General features: G+C 39.3%; 1 protein-coding gene across 1 annotated transcript in view; it reads right to left on the bottom strand.

The window, feature by feature from the left end:
- Positions 1-26754, bottom strand: part of LOC308662719 (uncharacterized protein) — a 56750-nt gene that overhangs the window by 16700 nt on the left and 13296 nt on the right. The window contains exons 5-8 of the mRNA XM_081318861.1: positions 23333-23421; positions 22682-22796; positions 17599-17718; positions 7675-7905 (exon numbers count right to left, since the gene is read on the bottom strand). Of these exons, the coding sequence (XP_081174987.1) occupies positions 7675-7905; positions 17599-17718; positions 22682-22796; positions 23333-23421 (555 nt within the window). The remainder of the gene's footprint in view (positions 1-7674; positions 7906-17598; positions 17719-22681; positions 22797-23332; positions 23422-26754) is intronic.

Raw genomic sequence — 26754 nt, 5'->3', positions numbered from 1 at the left:
GGAGGTATTCAGAAATTATCTGCCTTAAAGGTAGCTCACATTGAACCATACAACACAGTCAAACATTAGGAGTTGACCATTGGAAATATTTTATTTTTTTAAGCTTTATGATGTTAGATGTTTTATGTTGTTTTGTATTATGTCATAAAATGCTTTATGACAATTTTTATATCATAAAATGTTCCATGCAATTAGTCAAATTTCAATTTTACCAGAATCATGAATCCTGTTTTTGGTGAACATGCCTAATTAATGAATAAATGCACAAACTTCAATTAGATTTATGCAAACTTAAGTGTCAATCAATGAATTTAAGATTCATCCATTTTTTTAAACATTCAGGAATTGGCCAGATTTATATTCATGTATTAAGGAAAACCTTAATTTCAATCTTGTTTATGTTGGATTCCTTTTAATGTTGGTGCTTATTGCCTGTAATAGTTGATTACCTACTTTATTTAACCTGTTTAAAAGTTTCAACATGACCTTTGATAATTGGCTTATAATTTAGTATATTTGGATAAAATAGGCATTTTATTGAGACCAAAATAAAATTGTTAGTAACAAAAGAAAATTATTATAGTTGTTATTATTATTATTATTATTATTATTATTATTAATAATAATAATAATAATAATAATAATAATAAAAATAATAATAATAATAATTTATTAGTCATCTATCTTACTGGGCTGCTTAGAACACATTCACATCATAACCAATAACTTCAAGGTAAAGGTAAAGGTAAAGGTTCCCCCGCACATGCGTGCTAGTCGTTTCCAACTCTAGGGGCCGGTGCTCATCTCTGTTTCAAAGCCGAAGAGCCAGCGCTTGTCTGAGGACATTTCCGTGGTCATGTGGCCAGCATGACTAGATGCCAAAGGCGCACAGAACGCTGTTACCTTCCCACCGTAGTGGTCCCTATTTTTCTACTTGCATTTTTACATGCTTTCGAACTGCTAGGTTGGCAGAAGCTGGGACAAGTAACAGGCGCTCACTCTGTTATGCGGCACTCGGGATTCGACCAGCCAAACTGCCGACCTTCTGATTGACAAGCTCAGATCAAAGTGTAGGGTTATTGATAAAAATACTTTATGCAACATTTATATAATACTCTTGAAACTGAAATACTGTTTTAAAGGTTGCATATAAAATATTACTTTCTGGCTCTCAAAAAACAATTCTCTCTATTATAGGAAGCAAAATTGCAGCTGAAGGGATCTATTGATATTTAATGCCACACTCAATTTCCATTCACTGTATTGAGATTGCAGTTCCTAAGAGCATTCACTGACAACATGTTAAAAATCTATGTCTTAGTAACAAGCGCGGCTTTGCCTTGATTGAAAGTACTGGTGTACAATTATTCTTTCATCTACAGTAGTTCTCTACACAATGTCTTGTTTAGTTCCGTGAAGTCACCATCCTTTTTGGTGGGCAAGGGAAAATAATGAAATAGGAGACATGTGTGAATACAGATGACTGCAAAACCCAGTGAATAAAAATATTTTCTGCTAATGCAAAATGCCCACTGAATACAGCTGTTTTCTTTCTACAATGATGTTTATATTACATATAGTCTTTCCTGAATTGAATCCCAAAATAACTTACTCTTTTAAGTTTGAAATACCCTTGAAAACCCTATTTCAATTATTTTCAGAATCCTTTTAGAAACAAAAATGAATTAAATTAAAATCTAGAATAGTCAGAGTTCCTGAACCTTAAGCTAAGTCTTCATAACTATTATTATGTTTCAGAGATATATAAAGAGGATGGTGACATTTATACACACTTTCTAAATATTTATGAAATTCTATCACTTCTAAATGGCAGGTCTAGTGGCTCTGCTGAGACTGTACTACAAATACTCCTGTGGTTTTGGCTAGACACTATATTCCTATCACAAAATACATGATCTAATTCCCAGCCACAGAAGAATTTCCAACCAATCTTATAATTAACCCTAGGAGTAATGAAAAAAAGATTAAAGCATCCAAAGCATACCGGAAAGAACACTAAAGAGAAATGGCTTGGTCTGTACAACACAAGATGAAAGAATTCGGAGTCCTATTTTTCTGTTCCAAAAGAATTGACAGTATTGCAAACTGTTCCTTACATGCAGATTATATTTCTGATTGTTCTTTGATTTGCATGTAAGAAATTTGTACATAAGAAACAAAATTTAACATCTGATACATATAATACCCCGGCAATGTAACCAACTGTTTTATAAATACGTGCTTGATTGTGTATCTGAGTAGATTCGAATCAAGTCATTTTACGATATAATTTAGCTAAAATGGTACATTTAATGGAAAATCCAATGAATCTTGTTATATTGCTACATCAACTCAGGACCAGAAAGCATCAAATGTCAATTCCTGATCCCTTTGCCTTTGATTCTGATACTCTAGAGAATGTAGGTTTATTCATGAGACTTCATCAAGGCTTTTTTCTTCCCATATCCACGGGAAGAAAACATAAAAAGACTCTTAAATAATTCATCACAGTTACCCACTTACCAATCTCTCACTAACCTAAGGCACTAAATGTCCTTGCGTACTAACTCCATAAATAACTGTCCACAACCCTTTGGAGAATTTAGGTGCTTGTGTGCTCAGATAGGATTGTTGTTACATTCAAAAGTCAAATTAGAGATAATTAGGTCTACATCTATTTTAATCATTAATTAATACATTTTTGCCAAATCAGCTAACTCAAGCAAAACTGGTTTCAAAATCCTGGCTCAACAAGGATTTTGTAAAATAAACTAGTATGTTTAGTATTGATAAAAATAATACCGTACTAAAATAAAAGTTTATAATATATTGCAGCACAACAATGTATATACAAATTCTACTACAACAAATGTTTATTCCTGAAAAACTAATGACAAAGTTGTGTCATTTTCCTTTTTCCCATCTTACCAGAGGGTAATTCTGGATGGTTTACAATGTTAAAAGGTAAAACTATACAAAGCCCATACACAATACAAATAAATTATAAAAATAAATTGATGATGATGATGAAGATGATGATGATGATGATGATGATGATGATAATAATAATAATAATAATAATAATAATAATAATAATAATAATAATAATAATAATAATAATAATAATAATAATAATAGATATCGCTGTACCAGGAGATGCCAGAGTCGAAGAAAAAGAACTGGAAAAAATTACAAAATACAGCGACCTGGCCATCAAAACTGCGCGATTATGGATGAAACATGTAACAGTGATGCCCATTGTCATTTGGGCACTGGGAACTATGTCCAAAAACTTTGCAAAATACATCAAGAAATTGCAGCATCCTGCAATAACTCCAGCAAAGCTACAAAAAACTGCGCTACTCAGAACATCTTATATTTTAAGGAGATACCTGATTGATACCTAGGATGCTGGCAGCAACCCGTGTCAGTCAATTTGAGTGTTCAGTTGACTGAGTTTCATGTTTAATGAATAAAAGTTTTATAATAATAATGTTGGAAGGGACCTTGGAGGTCTTCTAGTCCAACTCCCTGCTCAGGCAGAAAACCCTGTACTATTTCAGACAAATGGCTGTCCAGTCTCTTCTTAAAAACTTCCAGTGTTGGAGCATTCACAGTTTCTGGAGGCAAGTTGTTCCACTGATTAATTGTTCTAACTGTCAGGAAATTTCTCCTTAGTTCTAGGTTGCTTCTAACTTTGGTTAGTTTCCATCCGTTGCTTCTTGTTTTGCCTTCAGATGCTTTGGAGAATAGTTTGACTCCCTCTTCTTTGTGGCAACCCTTGAGATATTGGAACACTGGTATCATGTCACCCCTTGTACTTCTTTTCATTAAGCTAGAAATACCCAATTCCAGCAACCGTTCCTTAGCCTCCAGTTCCCTACTCTTTCTAGAGTCTCAACACCTTTTTCACATCATGAACAAAACTGGATGCAGTATTCCAAGTGTGGCCTTACCAAGGCATTGTAAAGTGGTATTAACACTTCACGTGAACTTGATTCTACCCCTCTGTTAATGCAGCCTAGCACTGTGTTGGCTTTTTTGACAGCTGCAGCACACTGCTGGCTCACATTTAAGTGATTGTCCACTAGGACTCCGAGATCCCTCTCACAGTTACTACTATTGAGCAAGGTACCACCTTTACTATACCTGTGCATTTGGCTTTTCTTGCCTAAATGTAGAACCTTACTTTTTTCACCATTGAATTTCTTTTTGTTAGATAGCGCCCAATGTTCAAGTCTGTCAAGATCCTTCTGTATCTTAAGCCTATCTTCTGGAGTTTTGGCTCCAGCTTGGTGTCATCTGCAAATTTGTTGAGTTACTCATCTATCCCCTCATCCAAATTGTTGATGAAGATGTTGAAGAGCACTGAGCCCAGAACAGAGCCCTGGGGTACCCCACTACACACTTCCCTCCATGTAGATGCAGTTCCATTGAGGATCACATGCTGAGTACGGCGGATCAGCCAGCTATGAATCCATCTGGTGGTGATGCTGTCTAACCCACATTTTTCTATCTTACCAAGTAGTAGGTTGTGGTTTACTTTATCAAATGCCTTACTGAAGTCCAAGTAAATTATATCCACAGCATTCCTCTGGTCCACTATCTAAAAGATGGAGAGGGAAGGAATAGGATGAGCATGGAGGGGGAGGTGGGATGAATGTATCAACCATCCCCAGTGTGAAGCCCCTCTCTTGGAGTCCCAAGCCAACTGGCAGAACCAGGTCTTTAAGCTTCTATGGAAGGCAGGAGGGTTGGAGCCAACCTCACTCCAGGGGGCAAAATCTTCCGAAGGGCAGGAGGGATATTTGATAACACTAAGCACAACAGCAGCATTCCTCAACCTGAGCACCTTCTACAATAACTGGAGTATAATGGGTGTTGGTCCATGTACTGGTCCATGTACTGGTAAACTGCCTTAAGGGAAGAGAATGGAAAGAATCAACCTTTCCTATTCATACAAATAGATTGTATTCATTTAGTGATTTCTCAGACTATTTGGGGGAAGGATTTGCATGACATTATCTTATTGAAAGATATGTTATTAGTTTTTTTTTCTCATGCTACACATCGTGTTCCTCCTTTCTCATTTATTGTATAGAAGATATAAATCATGAGCAGCAGTAACTTTCAGAACAGAAAAAAGAATTAGGAGTCATGGTGATGTGATGCTTTCCAAGGTCAGTAAAATTAAAACTCAGATTGCTGGCAGTGTGCTTTATTGTAAACCACCAAGAGAATGATGTAAAGCACTGTGGGGCAGTATAGAAGTCTTACTGCTATTGCTATCTTTAGCAATAAAACAAATTTGCTTACAAATTTGTGTGGGTACTATTTAGGACTGAAAAGCAATCAATGAACAATCTCTTTATCTCAGCTTTGGCATTATTGTTTGTAAGAAAGATTTTTTACTTAATCATTCCCCAAAATCTGATTCTTGTCAATGCTGCTAACATCGCATGTTCTTGCTTTGACAACTTAGGGAGATTCAGCCTTTTTCTTTCTATGCTTTACTCTTAGAATTAGATGATACTCGAAAAGGAAGAGGAATGTGATGAGAGTTAATTAGACATAACAATTCTGGGGCTTTTGAAATATCATAAGCTTTTCAATATTACAATTCTTGTAACTGTTTATACCTGTAATTATTTTTATAACAAAATGTTATTTTATTTTTCTTAAAGAAAATAGTGCAATACAATCTTAACTAATATTATTTGAGAATTAAGCCTCTTTATATTCAATAGAGCTGAATCCCCAAATTAACAACAGTTGGCTTGGATTCCTAATTATCTAATAAAAACATATGAAATAAGAAAGAGAGCCATTTTAATTCTACTTTAGTAGCATTTTTCAATTAAAGTTTAACTATAAAATTTTCAATGAACTTACTAAAAACTCAAAGGATAAATAAAAATAATTAGGATTATTTCAAAGTAAGTTACCATAGTTTTCCTGAATGCAATTCATTTGAGATACATCTACGTTTCCTATAACTAATTGAAGATTTTAATCTGCATATAAATTCTACTGTCTTGAAAAAACCCACTTATTTCATGACACACTAATTTATCTCAATGCCATAAGAATCTAAAGGAAACTTGCCACAACATTTTAAAAGTTTCCTAATCTTTTTTGGGAAGACTCTACTGCCTGCACTGAGATATTTATTTATATTGTTTGTACATTAAGATAAAACACTAAAATTGCATCTTGCAGAAAACCTCAACTTACTCTTTTTACTAGTAGTCCATTTTTTTTCTAGAGGAGCAGATGTCGAACATCTGCTTTAACAGTCTAATAGTGCACTGCTGTCTAAAAATGTCAACACTTGCAAAGCACTGCACTATGCAGGCATGTCAAACTCGCAGCGTCATGTGACGTCGTGCGACGTATCGGAGCTGTTCCCCCATTGCCGACAATGGGGTGGATGCGGTTTCGTTGTGACATGTTCGGCCCGTGGGCCAGCAGTTTGACACCCCTGTGTTAGAGAATCTGTTTCTAAAAATGGGGTTTTATTAATTCAAATTAATTCATTTTCTTTAAAATGCTGTTTAATAACATTAGAAAAGATTATGTTTTATAGCATGCCATTACTCAGAAAATAATGCTTATTTCTATTCCATCAAGCTTCCAATGAACTAAAACTCTGAAGATACTGATACACATTCAGTTAAAAAGTATTTATTGAGGACATAAAATCTGTGTCCTCAGATTTCAAAACAAAGACCACAGAACAAGATCTAGACAAATTACTGAGGCAGATGATACTTCAGTGGCACAAAGTGAAATAAATGAATACCGATATATGTTTTGGTATAAAAAGATGAAAAGAGCAGGTACATTGTTCTCAAATGAAAAAAAGGGAAGAAATCATTTTCAAAGTGCCTTTTCAATGTATTACTTATGCAGTTGTCCAAAGTATTTCAGGTGTAATGGTTTTTTCAAAGTATTATCTAATTATCTTTCCACTTTCAAAGTCCTTAGAAAGGACTACATCTCTAAAAGGTAAGCTCATTTTTAAAGTTCTTTTAAAGAACACTTTTGTCCTTGATATCTAATCCTCCATTTCATGGAGTCAAAATCTAACACCATTCCTCCCTGCAAGAATGGAATAACTACAGAAGTTACACCAGAGGTCCTGCATGCTCCAGTGCTGCCCAATCTTTCAGAGCAGCTCTAATATGGAAAGAAAATATTGTGCCATTACTTCTAGATTGCTCATAAGATAAGAGAGGAGCCTGAGTAGCAAACTCTGAAATTCTAGTTCATGCTTAACAAGAAATTTGGTATGGAATGCTACATTTGAGAGAAGGAAAGGAAAACGAAAAAGACTATGAAGGGGGGCAAGGGGGCCCAAGGGGGGGCAAATGACATTGCATGCATAATTTGCAATGATGTCATGTTACACCAACATTACCAAACCATGATTACTAAATCATACTAAGTACCTATGACAAATAGCATTTTAGCTAATGATAATACAAATAAGTAATTTATGTTACATTTTCTCTCTGTCTCTGAGAAAAATGACACCTTTTGTCTCAGGTCAAATAACATTGGAGAATATAATAAGACTAAAACCTGATTCCAAAAGACTTTTGATTATTCCCGCAGTATTGGGAGTAGTACTTAAAAAGTGCCACTTTTCAGTATACCATATCTTACACTCACCCAAGGAGCTGAAGGTATCAGAAGTGTCAAAGTGAGCAAATCACTGCAACATTCCTCCACAGACTGATGACACTGAACTACTTGATTTATCAGCCGAGCATAAACAACATTTGGTAGAATCTGAAGAGCTACTTCAGAGGACGCTTGTCCTGGGGCAAGCAAAAAACTCAAATTTTGCCTCATGGCAAGCAGGTGTCTCCACAACTTGCTCAGTTTTCCTTCAAGAGCACTCTATGAAAACAAAACAAAACCAAACAAAGAAGTTAAGACAAATGTGATAAACATCTGAGGAAATAAAAACAAATTAATTCTGCTGAGTGAAAGGCCACTTGCCTCACTGAGCACCTGCAAGCACAATAGCAAGCACACTGACATTTATATAAAAAAATGTATCTTGGGAACTTGGTGAAACGTGAAATTTCAGGCATTTTGCTGTGCCTTTTTCCCCCCCCTTTCCAAGCCATCTGCTGAGAACATGTGTTGAGGGGGCATGATCTGACAAAGTCAAAAACACAACAAATTGCCAGACTTCTAGCTTCTTAAAATAAATAAGAAAACAGAGATCAAAGCCACCCTCCAAACAGGACTGATTGTTTTTCCTAAAGAACAGCTTAGAGCAAGGGTAGTAAAAGGGAGGGAGAGATTAAAAATTGCAAACTTCTAAACAGAGTATTAGGAAAGTATAAACATGAGAATGTTTATCTTTTACCTACCACAGAATCTTATGTTCTTTTTCTTTTTAAGCTTTTAGCCAGTTGTTACTTGCAACGTACTGCACAGCATGTTTTCATCAAGCGAAAATGAAAAAGACATTCTAAGAGCTCATTTGAAGTAATCAGCATAAAGACATTAGAATTTTATCCAAGTTAGAGACAAAGGCACAGAAATGTAAGGAAAGTGCTGCTAAAACAAAAAACAAAAAAATGGACTGGCATCCATTCTGAAGATATATCAGACAAAAAATATCTATTTAAAATAATAACCCAAGGAGAAAAAAGTGCTGCCCACGGATATTTTTCTTGCTTGAACACCATAATGTGAATGAGCTTTTTTTTATGAACCATATTGAAGATTTCATTTTAATCACCGATGTTCCCCACTATTAGCTGTAATTATGCTACTTGCAATTGATATTGCTTATTGCGTATAGAAAACTACCAATGGAAACAGGTGTATTTGAAAGTAGAGAAAACTACATCGTCAATACGCATATTCTATATAGGCATATACAGAAAGGACAATAGAAGATACATGCTAATTGCACACACACAAACACATACTCCATTCATGCATATTTAAAAATGAGGCAACTGATCGATTCTAATATTCAAAAGACTATATATAATAGGGAAGGCAAACTAAATCAGATCCAGTCCAAACAATGTTATTCTGGAGCTTTAGTTAAAGATAACTAAGTATATATTTCTTTGTGCAGAAAACAGGAAATAGCAATAAAGACTATGTCTGGAGAAAGGCTATTCCCACTGGCATAAATGGAGAGAAGGCTATTTTTGTCTATTTCTTCTTCTGTCCTCTAATCCAAAAGCTATTTTCATTTAGTTCTAAATGGCTCCGCAGCCTTTCATGAAAGTAATAAAGTACAATGACCTGCAAGGCAAATATGAAATAAGCAAATATAACTTCCTCTTCTAATGGAAAGTCTTTATCAGTTTCAAAATATTGGTATTTTGCAGATATTGGATAGATAGTATATAAATATTGGATAAATATTAAAATGCCCTCTGAAATGTATTTTTGTAATGACAGAAACATTCATTTTTGGCATTCTATTTTAATTATTCCCTTGGCCTGATGCTTAAGAGAATCATTCCAAATAATTTCCAAATATTTCATTTTATTATTGGGGTTTCTGGTCTGAGCAAACAGAAGATGAAAAACAATGGACAACGAACAGGATCATACTTCATCTTATAGCACAGAGGTCCCCAACCTTTTGGGCACCAGGGACTGGTTACATGAAGAGAGGTTTTTCTGCGGACTTGAGGGTGCGTGGTTTTGTGTGCTGCCTGCATCCTGCAGATGGGGCTTTGCTTGTTTGTGCGGACCGGTTGCTGGCATGCCGCGGCCCGGTACTGGTCCACAAACCGGGGGTTGGGGACCCCTGTTATACCAGAAGAAGATTGCCCAATCAAGAGCCTCTTCTATTTGTCCAATACCTTATTGCTGAAAGGTTCTCACTACTTCATTTCAAACAAAGAACTAACACATTTCACATTAACCAATTAATTTTCTCTATGGCCTTCATTATAGAAGTTAAACAAGTTTTTATACTCAAACTGGTGCCAGCATATATACAGTATTTGCTAATATGTCGTGTCAAGCACAGAGAACTGGATGCTAACACAAAATAAATGTCTGCCTTAAAATATTTATTTAATAAAGAAAGAAAAATAAACCTGAAGAAGAGCCAGATTATGTTTAAAAAAATATATCTGGAGAAGAACTAGACGCAGTAGACAATTACATAAACCTTGGCCAACAGATCTCAATGGAAGTTGATACAATAAAGGAAATTGAACGGTGTATTAAATGTGGTTGACAGACGTTCAGCCACCTAAGCATAATTTTCAAGAACAACCTTCCCCTATGCCAGAAAGGTTTTTGATCAATGTGTGCTACCTACTCTAACATATGTCAGTGAAACATGGACACTAACCTCACAATCGATACAAATGCTAAGAGGTGCAAAAAGCCATGGAAAGATACATACTCGGCATTACAAGACAAGATAGAAAGATTTGCACATGGATTAAGAGAACAAACGAAACAACACAATACTATCAAGAGAGTAAAAGAATTGAAATGGAAATGGAATGGTCACATAGGAAGAATAACTGATGGCAGGTGGACCAAGACAATCATAGAATGGGTCCCACTGGATAAAAAGCGTCCACAAAAGAGACCTAAAACAACATGGATCGGCGACATCAGCAAGTATTGCAGGTCCAATTGGCAAAGGAAAGCTTAGAACAGGGGTCCTCAACTTTGACAACTTTAAGACTTGTGGACTTCAATTCCCAGAATTCCTTAGCCAGCAACGCTGGCTGAGGAATTCTGGTAGTTGAAGTCCACAAGTCTTAAAGTTGCCAAGGTTGAGGACCCTGGCTTAGAACCATACTGGTTGGAAACATGAGGAAGAGGCCTCATCGTGCAGTGGATAGACAATGGCTACAGTGATGATACATTTGATAATTAGGCAGTGCAATCGCTGAGCTTTAAAAACAAGTTCTCTTTCCTAAAACACATGTATTGTGCTTTATAAACATGTATAAAAATGATATATAGATATTTTTAAAAAGAAAATTCTCTCTTTTCCCTAGTGATCAATGGAAGCACTTTTATTAGTAGTCGGCAAAACAGGAACTCAGCTAAAATAACTGTTGACATGCTTTCAAAAACACCACATCAAAACATGCAGGAGTACATATACAAAACACCTCTTTCCAAATTATTAAAGCAGCCACATTTTTGCAAGGCTCAAAAAACTGCTTAGATATTGCCATGGACTGTCTTTGCATGCATGTGCTCATTTAGTTGCTTCAGTTCACTTTTTTCTAATAGCCCGTAATTTTAACAAGGAATGTCATAATTAATGTAAAAAGCCAGACTTACAGAATATGTATTTGAGAAAGTATAAATATTACTAATTCTGTGCAATTCAGTTCAATCAGGATCATCTGGTGTGATCAGAGATAGTCCTTTGCTGATCAGTGATTTCATTTGAAAGAAGTAAGATAGGGGTTTAAATATACCATATTTCAGGGCTTTTCAACCAGTGGTACAGGTACCACCTGTGGTACATTGGCACCTGGCAGGTGGTACGCGACCATCCTAGAAAAGTGATAGTGGGGGAGGGGAATGAGCTGAACCAGTGGCAGCACTGCACAAGCCTGAGCAAGAGATGCTGGAGCTGCAGGGCTGTCAGGGCTCAGTGGAAGTACCAGGATCAGTGCCAGCCTCCAGCTGGAGCTTGGCGCTGATCCTGGCGCTTCTGCTGAGCCCAGAAGAAGCACCGATCAGCTGGAATGTTGCAGCATCTCCAGGGTCTTGTGATTTACATTCAGATGCTTGGCAACTGATTCATATTTATGATGGTCGCAGTGTCCCAGGGTCATGTGAAGTGACCGAAACCTGCTGCAACTACCCAGCAGAGGGGGGAAATAAAAATCAGACACCCCCCCACCCCACCCCCACTGCCAATCCTCAACAGATATGCTCACAACAATGAAAACCTTGGACAGGAGGAAGAGTGCCACCGGGCAGACAGGCATGTGTCTTGCTCGGCTGTGGCTTGGGGGGCACTTTTTTCAGTGCCATTGTAACTTTGAACAGTCATTAAGCGAACTGTTGTAAGTCAAGGAGTACCTGTACTTCATCACTTTTTTCCTTCTTTTTTTTTGGTCATCAAATTTTTGACACCTTGCTAGGCGACTGGTAGTACTCGGATGTTGCCATATACTAAAAGTGGTACAACGGGTGAAAAATGAATGATTTCGCTTTGTAAAGGAAAAGAACAATAGACTTCAGATACACAGCCCACACTACTTAATTACACAGAATATTTAAAAACACATGATTCCCCATATATTGGAAGGCACACTTAATTACTTGTTAGCAACAAAAACAACTATAAATTATACCTATATATCCTAATAATAAAATTAAAAACTGGGAGATAAAGTAATATACGATAGTTTTAGAGACAATGTTTTAATAGAAAATCTCACTTAAATTGATGGTGATGCTAAATAAATGCGTTATTTACTTAGATTATTTTAGTCAGTATGAAAGTTCCATAAATTTTAAGAGCAGACTCTGGGATGAAAACAAAAAAATGTTAGAATTACAAAGGTGTACTAAAAAAATGAATGTCACTCTTTTCATATTTCCACAAGGTGACCTTTTCCCAAAGCTAATTAAAAATGTGAAATGTTCACCAATGTAAGCCTTCTATTTGTCATTGCCCCTAACATGGAGTATTATGACTGTCACAGCAAATGGCACTGTGGAAAGTAGGGTTTAACAAGAAAGCTTGATACACATATGTTAATATGCAACCCAAGCTCCTCTCAGCAGGTGCTCCATATGATGAAGTTAGTTTCATGAATAATTCAGCAAGGAAGCTTCCTGGCAGAGACACCTTTCTCAATGTTTTTCAAGCGAGATCAGTAGAAATCAGGAGCTGTCACTGCCAATTTGCTTCAGTCCAGGTTCTTAAAGTGACACTTTCGATTCATTACTGAGGTTGAAATGCACTTTTCTTCTTTTACATGTCAGCTATCAAGGACTGCTTTTGTTTTCCACATTTACCACTCCAAAATCAAGAACTGGCATTTTGTGGATAATTAACAAAAACTGAGAGTTTGGAAAGCAATGCATCATTGCTTGTCTTAGTCACAAATGACTATCCCTGGCAAGGGGGCTCATGGTACATTTAAATTTGATCCCTGAACTACTGCTACACAGTTGTAATTCAGATCAAACCTTCAGCTGCATTATCATTTTTCTACACTAAGCCAGAGCACAAATTAATTCTTCGTGATACTTGTGGACTCAGAGCTAGGTGAAAGAAACAGCTATGAATGAAATACCTACCAAAATACCATTCATATGCTAGAGCAGGGGTCCCCAACCCCCAGGCCGTGGACCAGTACCGGGCAGCGGCATGCCAACAACCAGGCCACACAAACAAGCAAAGCCCCATCTGTAGGATGCAGGCAGCACACAAAACCACGCACTCTCCAGTCCGCGGAAAAACCTTTCTCCATGGAACCGGTCCCTGGTGCCCAAAAGGTTGGGGACCTTGTGCTAGAGTATTCAGGCACCACATGCAGAACAAATGTGTTGGCATCAGTGCATAACCCAGACTCTTTCAAAGAAAGTGCTTTTTAGTTTTGTTTTAATTACATACGGTTTATATCACTGCTTATGAAAAAAATGATTGCATAAGTCATTTCTTGGGAGATCTAATCCAAGTAATTATATCAGGTACATAATTTTGTCATTATATTAGAATGCTTTGATGTTAAAAAAACCTTTATTCAATTTTAATGATTTTTTTTTACAAAACCCAAATCATCAAGGATTTGTCATCTACAACTCAAAAGTAAAAAGAAAGAAATGTTTATTATTAATACTAATTGGCATAAATATTTGAATATACAATAAATAATAAATGGGTAAGGAAATCATGCAATCATGGCTTCTGGACTTCTTTCCAGGCTCTTTACCATTGGTGGCCATTTGTTTGCATGTACTGTATTTCTTTAAAACGTAACAAAAAATGTCTGCTGTATTCACTCTCCTTAGGGCAGGGGTCAGCAACCCGCGGCTCCGGAACCGCATGTGGCTCTTTCAGCCAGCTCCTGCGGCTCCCAGTCCTCCTCCGCCATGTGCAGTCCCCCCCCCAAAAAGTGGGACTAAAAAAATTCAACCAATCAATTCAAACTTCTCACACACAAAAAAAACACCTCGCGAAATTTGAATTGATTGGTTGAAATTCTTTGGTTTGTGGGACTGCCCACAAACCTCTTTTCTTCTTCGGACTGCACATGGCGGCGGCGGAGGAAGAGACTGGAGGACTGCTGGAAAGGTGAGTGGGCCCTTTTTCCACCTACTGCACCTTCCTCAGGCTCCCCTCCTCCGCAAACGCTGCTGCCATCTCGCCTGACTCCCTCTCCACCCCACTCTTTCGCAGCAGGGCCGTCCGGCCCTTTTTCCACCTGTTGCGCCTTCCTCGGGCTCCCCTCCTCCGAAAACGCTGCTGCCGTCTCGCATGCCTTTCATTATTTTTTATGATGATAAGGGAATTGCAGGAAAAAGAGAGGGCCAGTGAGCTCGAGGCTTGCAGGAGGGAACAGCCGCACAATTGGATGGCTGGAAAGAAGCCGAGCAGGCAAACTTAAACAATGAAAGCAGAATCCACCTCGGCTCACCCTTTCTCTTCGCTGCTTAAGCCCAGTGGTGTCTGCGCCCGAAACGCGATGGTGAGCAGCCCACATTTCATTTCCTCCTCCTCTGTCTCAGAAAACCCAGAAAGAGAGAGGGAGAAGGGAAACGCAAGTGCCTCTCTCTGTCTCTGTCTCTCTCTGAGCATGATCGCAAGCTTGCTGCCTGCCCAAACTCTCAGCCCCCCTTCCGGGACACCGTCCCTAGAAGTTCCCTTCCTGGCCATGCCAGGGGCTACCCAAAAAGACCAAAATAGCAGCATCGGGATATGTGAGCAGGGCGCCAGCAGGAGAGAAGTCAGGTGGGCGTTGCAGTTTGGAAAGACAAATTGCTGTTTTCCTCCTGGGAAGGCAGAAGGGGGGGAAACAGGCAAAAGAGGGAGCCAGCCAGCTCCCCATTCCTGATTTTATGCCACATTCAAAAAAAACCAACCCAAGCCTGGCACCGCGCAGGGTTTGCGCCCTGACACTCTCACAGTCCCCTCGCTTGCCCCCCTTGCAATTGCACCGAAGCTTCGCAACAGCGCTCAGAATAGTGGGGAAGGGGGAACGTTCCAGGGCTCAGGGAGGGAGGGAGAGGAGAACTTAATAGGGGCACGGGGGGCGCTCAGCCACCCTTCTGGCTTCTGCGCCGGGGCTGCTACCCTCTTTGCAGTGGCAGTGGTGGCAGTGACAGCATCACCTTCCATGCCGGTCCCATTGCAAGCTAGGCGTGCCCCTGCACACTCACGGGAAGGACAGGAAAAAGGGGGTGGGCTGTGCCGGTATCAGGGTGGGGGAGAAATAAGGGATGCATGGGGGCAGGCGTTGTGGGAGGAAGAGTCAGAATCCAAGGTGTTCAAATCTGGGTGGGCTCCCAGCAAACACGTGCCAAAGAAATGATGGGAGAAGGAAGAGAAGAGAAACAGCGGGTGTGGGGAAGCGCCCCGTTTCTTCTTCTTCTGGCACAAACTGTGCTCAAGCTGGAATGGGGAGGGGGAGGAGGAGGAGGAAGAGGCGTAGGAGGAAGAGCGGTGATTGACAAACTGCCAGCCAAACTCTTTGGGAGAGGGGGCGCAGGATGGAGAGGAGGGCAGCTTGCCTTGGAGAGGGAGGAGCCCTCCTCATCTGCCTTTCGTTCTCTCTTTCTCTGCCCTATTCCCCTCGCTCCTTTTTTAAAAAAATCTTTTTTTCTTTCTTTCTTTCTTTTTTTAAAAAAAGCAAAAGCGGCCAGGATTATGAAATCAAATCGGGAGGGAGGGGAAGAGTTTGCTTACTTTTGCTTTCCAAAGCGGCCTCGGCGTCACCTAGCTTGCTCGCGAGGAGCTCAGCCTGGATCAGCTGGTGAGTAGGTTGCGCGTCCTCCAGGCCTGGCCGCTTTCCTCACTCCTGCTCTTCTCCGGCTCAACCCGCTGCCCCAGTTGGCATGCTTGCAGATTCCACCTCCCCCAAATAAATAAATAAATAGAAAAGGCCATTTTTAAAGGTTGTCCAGCTTAAAGGGAGGAAAGAAGCTGGGCTGGAGCGCCCTGGAAAGGCGAGCAGGCAGCACTTCTGCACGGGCTGGTTGGGCTTTCGGCAGGTTTTGCCTGCAATTAAGGCAGGACGAGGTTTTTTGGCTTAAGAGAGGTTGAGGGGGGGAAGCTGCTTGTGGGGGCACGTGTCTGCTCACATAAGTGCGAATGTGTTTCTTTTGCAAAGAGGCTGCTTTGCTGAAGGTTATATCTTCCTTCCTCTTCCTTCCCATATTCTTCCTGCTTGTCTTCCTTCCTTCCCTCCCTCCCTCCTTATTTCTTTCTCTCTCTCTCTCTTTCAATAAGCAAACAATCTGGGCTCTGATTGGTGGCTCCGCACTTCCTCCTCCTCCTCCCCCCCAAGTAAACTGCATGCAAAAATCCCACAAAAACCCCCAAATCTCACAGCAAGCTGAGATTGGCAAGTCTGAGCAAAAGCCTCAGAAGATTTGCTGAAGCAGCTCCTTCTCCCCGTCGGCCTCCTCCTCCGCTCCCTCGGAGCAGTCTTTTCCAAGGGGAGGAGAAGCCAGGACGGCAGAGCCATCCATACCAAAGCTGGATGGGGGCAGGGCCGGTGCATGTCTCGACTTAGGCTCCACTCTTCAATCAAGCCCCCTGTTCTGTGCATGCGCGCGCACATGCGCGCTCACATTTTGTGGCTCTCCAGTTTCTTTGTTTTTTGAGGGAACCGGTTCTGAGTGGCTCTTTCACTGTTTCAGGTTGCCGACCCCTGCATTTGCGTATATGTATATGTTGTTGTCTCTGTATGACCGTAGGTTCTAATAAGGCCAAGCGTGTGTGCATATCTGTGTGTGCATGCATATGCTTGTGCATACCCACATGAAGTTCTTATGTGGAAAGATACAAACAGGTTCTCTCTATTTATATGTAAGTAAATCTAATCAGTTTGCTGCATAAACATTGCATCTATGTGTTTTTGGGTGCTTCTCTACCCTCGTGTTGCATATCTATGTGTGTTGGGGCAGTGAACACATATGCTCCACTCTAGGTCAAGTGACCAGGACAAAGGGTGAATGGAGTAGTTAGCAACATTCCACTGATATTGCTTAAATTTGTTTTATGCTGCCCAGAATCATACATTTGTGAGAAGGGCAACTATATAAATTAGATAGATGATAGATGATAGACAGAGACTCATTCACTCACTCAACCTTTTCTTTGATAAGTAGCACTGGTAAAATTCTAAAAAAAATATTACAGCTTCCTGACAAATCCAGCTTATTTCCACCCTGGTCTTTCTTTTGTCAACTAATGCTCTGCCAAATCCATGTTATTTCCAGAGTTATTCTGTTGATAGACAGACAGATGGATAGAATGATGAGCCTTTTTACACTGTTTCTTTCCAACATTTCATTGGGTTGAAAAGAATAAAATGACATTTACACAATGCAAAAACTAGGAAGCAACTAAAAATAATGACTTTCATGTTATTAAAGCCTTACCACGTATCTAAGATTTAAATTCTCTATTTTTCCATAACAAACATCCAAAAGGGTTATCGGTTGGACAATAAGATTCCCTCCAAGTGTCCAAGGCAATGCAAGTTTTGACAGATCAGAAACCTGAAACACACAATACGATATTTTAAAACAAGTATATATGCTAAATTAAATAAACTACAATGGTTTAAACTGGCTGAATTAAATTACATTTAAAATTTAACTTTATAAATATGCATAGCCTCTAAGAAAGTTTCCTTCTTTTAATTATCAAAATGCTTTACTTCATTCATGTAAAAAAATTGAAAGTTAAATTTGTATCTAGCTTCTTTAATCAAAATACCAAAACCAATTATTCTAACAGAGGTTTACCAATTAACCACTTCTACTTATCCAATTTTTTATTAACTTCTAATTACTCTCATTTCAAAGTAATCAATCTGAAGCAGACCCAAATTGTTCCCTAGAATTTTCAGCTTCATTATTAGCTTTTTAATAAAGATAACAATAGCATTAGTTCAGGAAATCATGTTTTTCTTTTACTCCAAACTGTTTTTTTCCCTTTTATGTGCAGAACTGGCTTTCTCAGAACTAAATAATAGGGAGCATATTCTGGAAGTCCTTGGATACACTTGCAAATATTAAGAAAGATGCAAACTCAACTGGAAAAGATGATGTAACCCATACATTTGCCCTATATAGGATATTATCTAGGATCACTATTTCTATTGTTTAATTCTCGTGTCTAATTAATAAGTTTTATTGTTTGGTTGACTACTTTCTGATGCATCACATATACTGAATTTAGTATCATTTGTTCTTTTTATCTTATATAAAGACTTGACACAAACACACACACATACACACTCAATAAATGCTTTTCAGTTTGCCTGAGGTATTCATGCTTTGTGCTGTTGGGAAGGGCAAAAAGTCACTTTATTTATTTTTATTTGTTTATTTGTATCCAACTTTTATTAGTTTTACTATTATTTATAGTCCATATGTCTTTTAATTCTCTTTCCATTTTCTCTAAAATCTCTTTATTTATAAAAATCCTTGAATCCATTCTCCATCTACTTGCCTGTTTATAATCACAATCTATTTCCATTTCTATAGTTACCATTGCATGATCTGATATTTTAATTATTTTTATCTCTGCTTTCATTATTTTAGATATTTCCGATGTTACAAATATATAATCTATTTTTGTAAAATTTTTATGTCCATTAGAAAAATATGTATAACTCTTTTGATTGCCATGTAATTCTCTCCAAACATCTTTTAATCTATTTCTATTAATAAATTTTCTTAAATCTATATTATTATACTTTATTTCCGCTTTTGATGGATTAATCAATTCCTGTATCCATAACCATATTATAACCACCTGCCATTATCACATAACCTTTTTTATTTCTTCTTTTTCTTTATATACCCTATTATAAAACTCTCTTTGATTTGTATTAGGTGCATACAAATTTGCTGAAGTGACCTCTTGTCCATAAATCAAGTCTTGAATTATAAGAAATCTGGGAAGCCATATCATCCCTTTTTATGGCTTTTATCTTAAATTCACATCTTTTAGCTACCATGATTGCTACCCCCCCGCCTTGCTTTTGATGTACCAAATGCCTTTTCATATACATCAGCCCAATATAACCTAAGTTCATTCACCCCTTCTTTTTTTGATGTGTTTCTTGTAAAAATACAGTATCTATTTTCTCTTTATTAATTGATTTTTTCCCCCCATGCCATGTACATTCTATGTAGCTACCTTCAATGATTTTCCCATCTATTCCTTCTATTAAATATTCCTTTTGGTCTCCATATGTGCTCTAACATAAATCGTACAAAAGTAAAACTACAAAGTAAGCGTATTATCCCAAAACATAACCACTTACCCACCCATATACATATACCGTATTTTCTGGCGTATAAGACGACTTTTTAACCCATGAAAATCATCTCAAAAGTTGGGGGGTCGTCTTATACGCCCAGTCGTCTTATACGCCGGAAAATACGGTATATTGTCCCCCTTCCCTTCTTCAGGAGATCTTCCTCCTCTCCCCCGCTTCAGACCTCCGGGGGGAGGGGGAAGAGGAACCATCCCTGCACGGACTTTGGTCGCCCACTCCACCTCCCTTGACCATCTTTACCCTTAATTTCTACACCAAAACATATATTGTAAAATTACAAATACGTATATACTATCTCTACAGCGAACTTGTAACTCCTGTTGCTTCATCCAGCTTCCCTTTCTTCTGTAGATCTTCTTTATTGATGATTCCATGCTCCCTTAATTTCTCCATCGCCTCCTCCTTTGTTTCAACTCTGTAACACCTTCCACCGTAAGAAAATCTCAAAAAACCCGGATATCCCAAGCTGTAGTTAATGTTATTTTTCGTCAATATTTGACAAACTTGATGCATCTCTTTCCTCCATTGTAAAGTCTCATTGCATAAATCTGGAAAAACTTGTATCTGATGCCCCCCAAACATTATAGACAACATGTTTCATAATTTGCGCATCAATTGCTCTTTTTTTGCATATGACCAGAGTCGCACCACAATATCTCTCAGCAATTTTCTTCCCAACCTGTTTGGGCCGACTCTATGTATTGTATCAATATCATATCTTGTAAAGGGGACATCTGGGAGGATCGAGGTAGCCCAGTCCAGTACTGCTTGAATCAATTTTAGTTCATTTTCTTCACTTTTCTCCGGATATCCATGTATACATAAATTTGATCGGTGCTGACGATCACATATCTCAAGTCAAATCCTTTTTTCACCTGATACATCATAGTTGTCTGACTTTTTAACACCTTATCGTGTTCTCCCATCTGAGTCTTCACTTCTGTAATATTTCGTGTCATATCCTGACTTTGTTTCGCCAGATCTGTTATTCTTACATCCATATTATCCATTTTATCTTTTATTTGCTTCAAATCCTCCTTTATATTTGTCTTCATTTCTTTTATACTTCATTTCTCTTAACTCTTGTAAGAGAATATCAAGTTTATCTGGTCGAGTCAGTGACTTCTCAGGTAATTTTTTCCTCACATACATTTCTAAGGCTTTTCCCACTCAAATCAGACGTAAATCTGAAGGTCTAAGGCCTGCTTTGGGTCTTTGCCAAACACTTTCTGCACTTTGGCTGCATTTTGACATCCAACCACCAAAAAGAGCTCTTAACCTTCTAAGAATTTTTACACAGTCTATAGTCCATACACGTCACTTCTTCCCGTTGTCTTGTCCTTATCAGCTTATCTCCATGAAAGCAATATGATGGAAATAAAACAATCCAAAGGCAGCAACTATCCTTACTACACACACCTTATCAAGGCTCTGTCTTAAGGTTGTTTAATATTTTCACTTTCTCCAGATCTCAACTGAAAGGAGGGAGTAATGGGCCTTCACACTGTACACTTATAAATCAGCTATTATCTTTTCAGCTGTACTCCTTTGAACTCTCTCCAAATTCTCTCTCCTATCAGTCTTCAATCATAGGGCCCCTCCTCTCCCCATCAGCCTTTAAAAGCCTCTCAAGTCTCTTAGTCAAACATCCAAATTCAAAGCTTCTCTGGGAGAATGTCCAAAACTGAATCAAATACAATTCAAACTTCAGGAGGAAAGCAAGGGAAGTAACTCATGTTTCATAATCTCTTAATTTTTCATAGTCCTTAATTGGGTGTTATATTTCTTAATCAATTCTCTGTGATGGTCCGGAGGAGGCAGAAATTCAGCGTTGGTCGTCCATTCAAGCTAGCTACGGCCCCCACTGATTTCCCATTCTTATAGTAGTACAATTGTTTAGAATTTTAAAACATAGCAACAATATTGCAATTTATTTATTTTAAGAATAGTACAATAATGCAAAAGTGCAAGTATTTGAATACATGGGGAGACAGAGATAGTTACAAAATATGAAAATGTTGAATGCCAGAAATTTTATTGTAACAATGGCTTCCAATGCATAAAGACTTACTAATGAGGATGGCACCAAGGCAATCTGAACATCTGATTCTTACACCTGAACCTCTCCTTTAATCTGCCATTTACACTTGAATAAGGAACACTATATATAACTATGTATTTTTCAACAAGCAGCAAATTAGTTTTGAGTGAACAGTTTTAGTGTAGGAATCAGCACAACTACAGCACTGATGAGAAGTCATATTAATTAGTTATTCATATTCTCCATTATAACAATATAAATAGAGTTGAAAATGAAGTCTACTAATATATTAGTTGGTGATGTTAACATGGGAACCAGATTCTACAACAATCCCAGTGGTCCACTTTGCTACACATTTTCACCATCAAAGGCTCAATAAGTACACAAGATTGCAGCATGAGAGCATTGTAAGAATATAGTGGAACATAAACAGTTCTTTATATATGGTACTATATGTGAGAGACTATTTAGATTATAAAATGCCCTAATGTGGCAAGCCAGGTACACACAAGTCTAATTTATAATGTTGATTTTCAAGCACAAGCCCAAAGTTATCATCTGGTGGATTTTGAGCACTGTTGCACATAACCTGACTATCTTGTATGTTGTGGCAAGATTAATATCCAATACTGATCCCTTGGATTTGTTGCTTGTTTTTTGGAATCCTGACCTCAGTCTATATTAAGCCTATGATTATGTTTACTGGTGCCATCTTAACATATTGGTAAAAATGATCAAGTTATATAATACAGTAATAGGAAATTTCTCCCAGCATAAGTAAAATCTGCATTCTTACACGATATGAAAATTTTAAAACTTTTGAAAAAGCAACGTAATTATTTGCAGTTAAATTATATAACTTTTCAGTGTATTCTTCTCATTGTCCTATTTGTAACCTTTTAATCAGCTGACTAAAGCCAAATGGCAGCCTTGACTGTATGGGTGAAAACCTGCCTTCTTTTTACATCAATACAATGTGTTGCACTTGTATAAGAAAAGGGTTAGGACTTTAAGCACACAAATTCAACCACCATCTTGACTTTTTTTAACCAATCTAGTGGATGCCACTGCTCCTTTAATTGAAAAGAATTCTTCATGTAAATAGATTCCTCATGCTATCAAAACTCACCTGCTGATGTCTCTGCAGTTTGTACCTCATTGTCTGGCACATCTCAATTATTTGAAGAAGTTCTGGATGTGGAATGATTGCTTTTGATGCAGTTCCTTCAGTGCTAAGGAAAAAGCTATAAATCATTGTATTGCATTAGAACTCTTAATACTTTTCGTGTAATATTTTTCATAGTTAGATAGCATAAATCTGTACTTCTAAAATTTGAGAGATAAAATACAATAATGTTTTTCTTATAAAACGGATTCTGAAATAATGAATATGTTCACTAAAAACATTAAAAGTTCCACTTTTATGTTGCCAGAGAAAAACCAACATAAATATTACAGATTACGAAAACATATTTGAAAAACACATAATTTAAACTTCTATTTGATTCACTGTAATAATTGGGAATCATACTAAACAAATGATGAATGGATTCCAGTAGTCCTTTCTGTTTTAGGACACAAGTTAAGATGTATGAACTCCTATAATAGTATGCTACCTGCTGTGTTTGTTTTCTACATACCAAGAGAAACATGCATGTCTGTTTCTTTAAAGGAGGCCTGTCCCCTTCTTTTAATATTCAATACACATAAGCCTGTAACAAGCACTTTCATATCTATTTCATTTCAAATAGTGGCAATATACTGTCTTTCCACTGCTTACCTAACTTTGTCAATAAGAGCTTCTAAAGATGTGTTTAACTCCAACATAAAAACAGCTCGGGAATTTAATCCTTCTGTAAGCAGCACCACCTGCTTACAGGGGGGAAAAAACATACAGAGAATCACTCCTAAAAGCATTTCTGCTTTCTTGTCTCTGAGCAAACTTTTTTTTTTCTATAAGAAACTGAAAAGAACATTCTTTCATCACATCTGTGAATAGAAGAAAAACATGAGGTTTAAATGGGCACAGTGCTGCATCAGTCATACAATCACAAGAATAAAAAGTATCTGGTGGCGCAGTGGTTAGAATGCAGTACTGCAGGCAAACTCGCTGCTCACTCCAGGAGTTCGATTCTGACCAGCTCAAGGTTGACTCAGACTTCCCTCCTTCCAAGGTCGGTAAAATGAGGATCCAGATTGTTGGGGGCAATATGCTGACTCTGTAAACCATTTACAGAGTGCTGTAAAGCCCTATGAAGTGGTATATAAGTCTAAGTGTTATTGCTATTGTTATCTTTGGCTCTAGATCATTCCATATGTCCAGACTTTACTTCCCCCAATTCCCCAACTAGGGTGGCTATTGCTGACACTGCGGGCATTTTTAAATACATGCTGATATTTGGCACAGCCACAGGGCACTGGTGCACACTGTAATAGTTTTTGCGTTTATACAATCTCAATAGCTTTAACAATGTATTCGTAAGTTTAATACATTACAGATACTACTTGACTTATGATCATAATTGAGCTGGGAATTGAAGTCATTAAGCGAGGTTTCCACATGACTGCTTTGCTCAATTCTATCTCAGGGGTAGGGGAGGGTCTGGGATGGCATGCAGAAACCTGTGGGCCAGGAGGTGTCAACCAGCTAGACCTACCAGCATGTCGACCCTTTCCCTGCACCACCACATCAGATCCGCTTATATTTCCATCTCCTTGTTGCATTCTGACGCAGGCCCCATTCTCACAATGGTTTGGAAGGTTCCTTCTCCAAATTACACAATTTGACATTCATAAAAAGTTAGCAAAGCCGGCATTCTTTTTTCCTCTGGAATCCACCTCTTTCACTAGTGTCCTTCTCTTCTCTGGAGGAGAAAAGGCTACTGAAGTTGGCATTCTGAAAGGCTCTACTCAAGAGCCTTTCACAATGCCAGCTTCACTCCACCAGATCTGAGGACCTGAGTTGTGCAGGAGTTTTTCCCTTTCCTGCACGGAAAGGAGGAGAAATACCTTTGCAGATTGGGAAATGGACTTCAAATCCTCCAGAAGCTTCCCCAGAAGCCAGCAGAGAAGATTACAAATTGTATTCACATGATTGCAGAGCGCTTGGCAACCAATCATAAATGCAAACAGGTTGCCAAGTGCCCAAAATGGAGTCATGTGACTAAGTGGAAGGCAACATGATGTTTTATGATGACCAGAAATGCTTTACGGGCCATAAAGCATCCATTCCATGATTGCAAACGGTCATTAAATGACCAGTTGTAAGTTTAGTTTAGTTTAGTTTATTAATATTTCTATACCGCCCTTCTCCCGAAGGACTCAGGGCGGTGAACAGGGCAAGAATAAAATACAAAGTTACAAATATTAAAAAAGATTAAATAGTTGCCCATTAAAAACAATTAATACAATACGTTTATAAAAACCCCAAAAATACAGCAATAAAAAACCCCAGCAATCCCCCATCAGGCCAGGCCGGCTTGTTCGAATAGAAATGTTTTCAGATCGCGGCGAAAGGAGCGAAGATCGGGCGCCATCCAGAGCTCCACCGGTAACTGATTCCATAGCTCCGGAGCGCCCACAGAGAAGGATCTCCCCCTGGGGGCCACCAATCGACATTCTCTGATCGGTGGCACCCTGAGGAGTCCCTCTCTGTGGGAACGCACAGGGCGCAGGGAAGCTGATGCCGGCAGCAGGTGTTCCCTGAGGTACTCCGGACCCCTGCCATGTAGGGCCTTAAACACCATTACTAGTACCTTGAATCTCACCCGGAAGACAACTGGTAACCAATGCAGCTCACGGGGGAGTATCGGGAGACTCCCAACACAACTCTCGCGGCTGCATTCTGTACCAGTTGTAACCTCCGGGTGGTCCTCAAGGGCAGCCCCATGTAGAGAGCATTGCAGTAGTCCAGACGAGAGGTCATGAGCGCGTGACTGACCGTGCATAAGTCATCCCGGCCTAGATAGGGCTGCAACTGGCGCACCAGGCGAACCTGGGCGAAAGCCCCCCTAGTCACAGCCACTATATGATCTTCCAAAGTAAGCCATGAATCTAGGAGGACTCCCAAGTTGCGAGCCCTATCTACGGCGGGTAATAGTTCACCCCCCATGGAGAGAGATGGAATATCCAGATTGGTCCGGGATGAAGGTATGCAAAGCCACTCAGTCTTGTCGGGGTTGAGTTGAAGTCTGTTCCTCCCCATCCAGACCCGAACCGCCTCCAGGCAACGGGACATCACGTCAAGGGCATCACTGGGGTGGTTTGGGGTCGAAAGAAAAAGCTGGGTATCATCAGCGTACTGATGATACCCAACTCCAAAGCCACAAATGATCTCACCCAGCGGTTTCATGTAGATGTTGAACAGGAGAGGCGAGAGGACCGACCCCTGAGGAACTCCACAAACGAGAGACCTCGCGGTCGACCTCTGCCCTCCTGTCAACACCGACTGCGAACGTCCCTGGAGATAGGAGGAGAACCACTGTAAAACCGTGCCTCCCACTCCCAATCCCCTGAGACGCCGCAGCAAGATACCATGGTCGATGGTATCGAAAGCCGCTGAGAGGTCTAATAGGACTAGAACAGAGGAATGTCCCCTGTCCCGAGCCCTCCAGAGATCATTCCCCAGCGCGACCAATGCCGTCTCCGTGCTGTACCCGGGCCTGAAACCCGATTGGTACGGGTCTAGATAATCCACTTCATCCAGGACCAGAGGGAGCTGATGCGCCACCACACTCTCAACAACCTTCGCAAGAAAGCGAAGGTTGGAGACCGGACGAAAGTTGTTCAATACAGCTGGGTCCAAGGCAGGCTTCTTGAGGAGGGGCCTCACCACCGCCTCTTTCAAGACGGCAGGGAAGCTACCCTCATTCAAAGAAGCCGATATAACTGCCTGGAACCAGCTGCGTGTCCTCTCCCGGGCTGCATAGACCAGCCAGGAAGGGCACGGGTCCAATAAACATGTGGTGGAGCTCAGCCTTCCCATAATCCTGTCCATTTCCTCCAGAGTCACAGAATCAAACTCCTCCCAGGTAATATCGACAAGACCGCCCGTGTCCTGATCGTCAGACTCTGCCCAGTCAGAGTCCAGACCGGTCCGAATCCGAGCGATTCTGTCCGACAGATGTTGGTTAAACTCCTCGGCACGACCCTGCAAGGGTTCCTCCCTCACCTCTTGATTAAGGAGGGAGCGAGTCACCCTAA

This window comes from Vipera berus (assembly GCF_964194415.1).
Source record: "Vipera berus genome assembly, chromosome: 2".
In the NCBI taxonomy this organism is placed as follows: domain Eukaryota; kingdom Metazoa; phylum Chordata; class Lepidosauria; order Squamata; family Viperidae; genus Vipera; species Vipera berus.
This window is presented reverse-complemented; position numbering and strand designations above follow the sequence as displayed.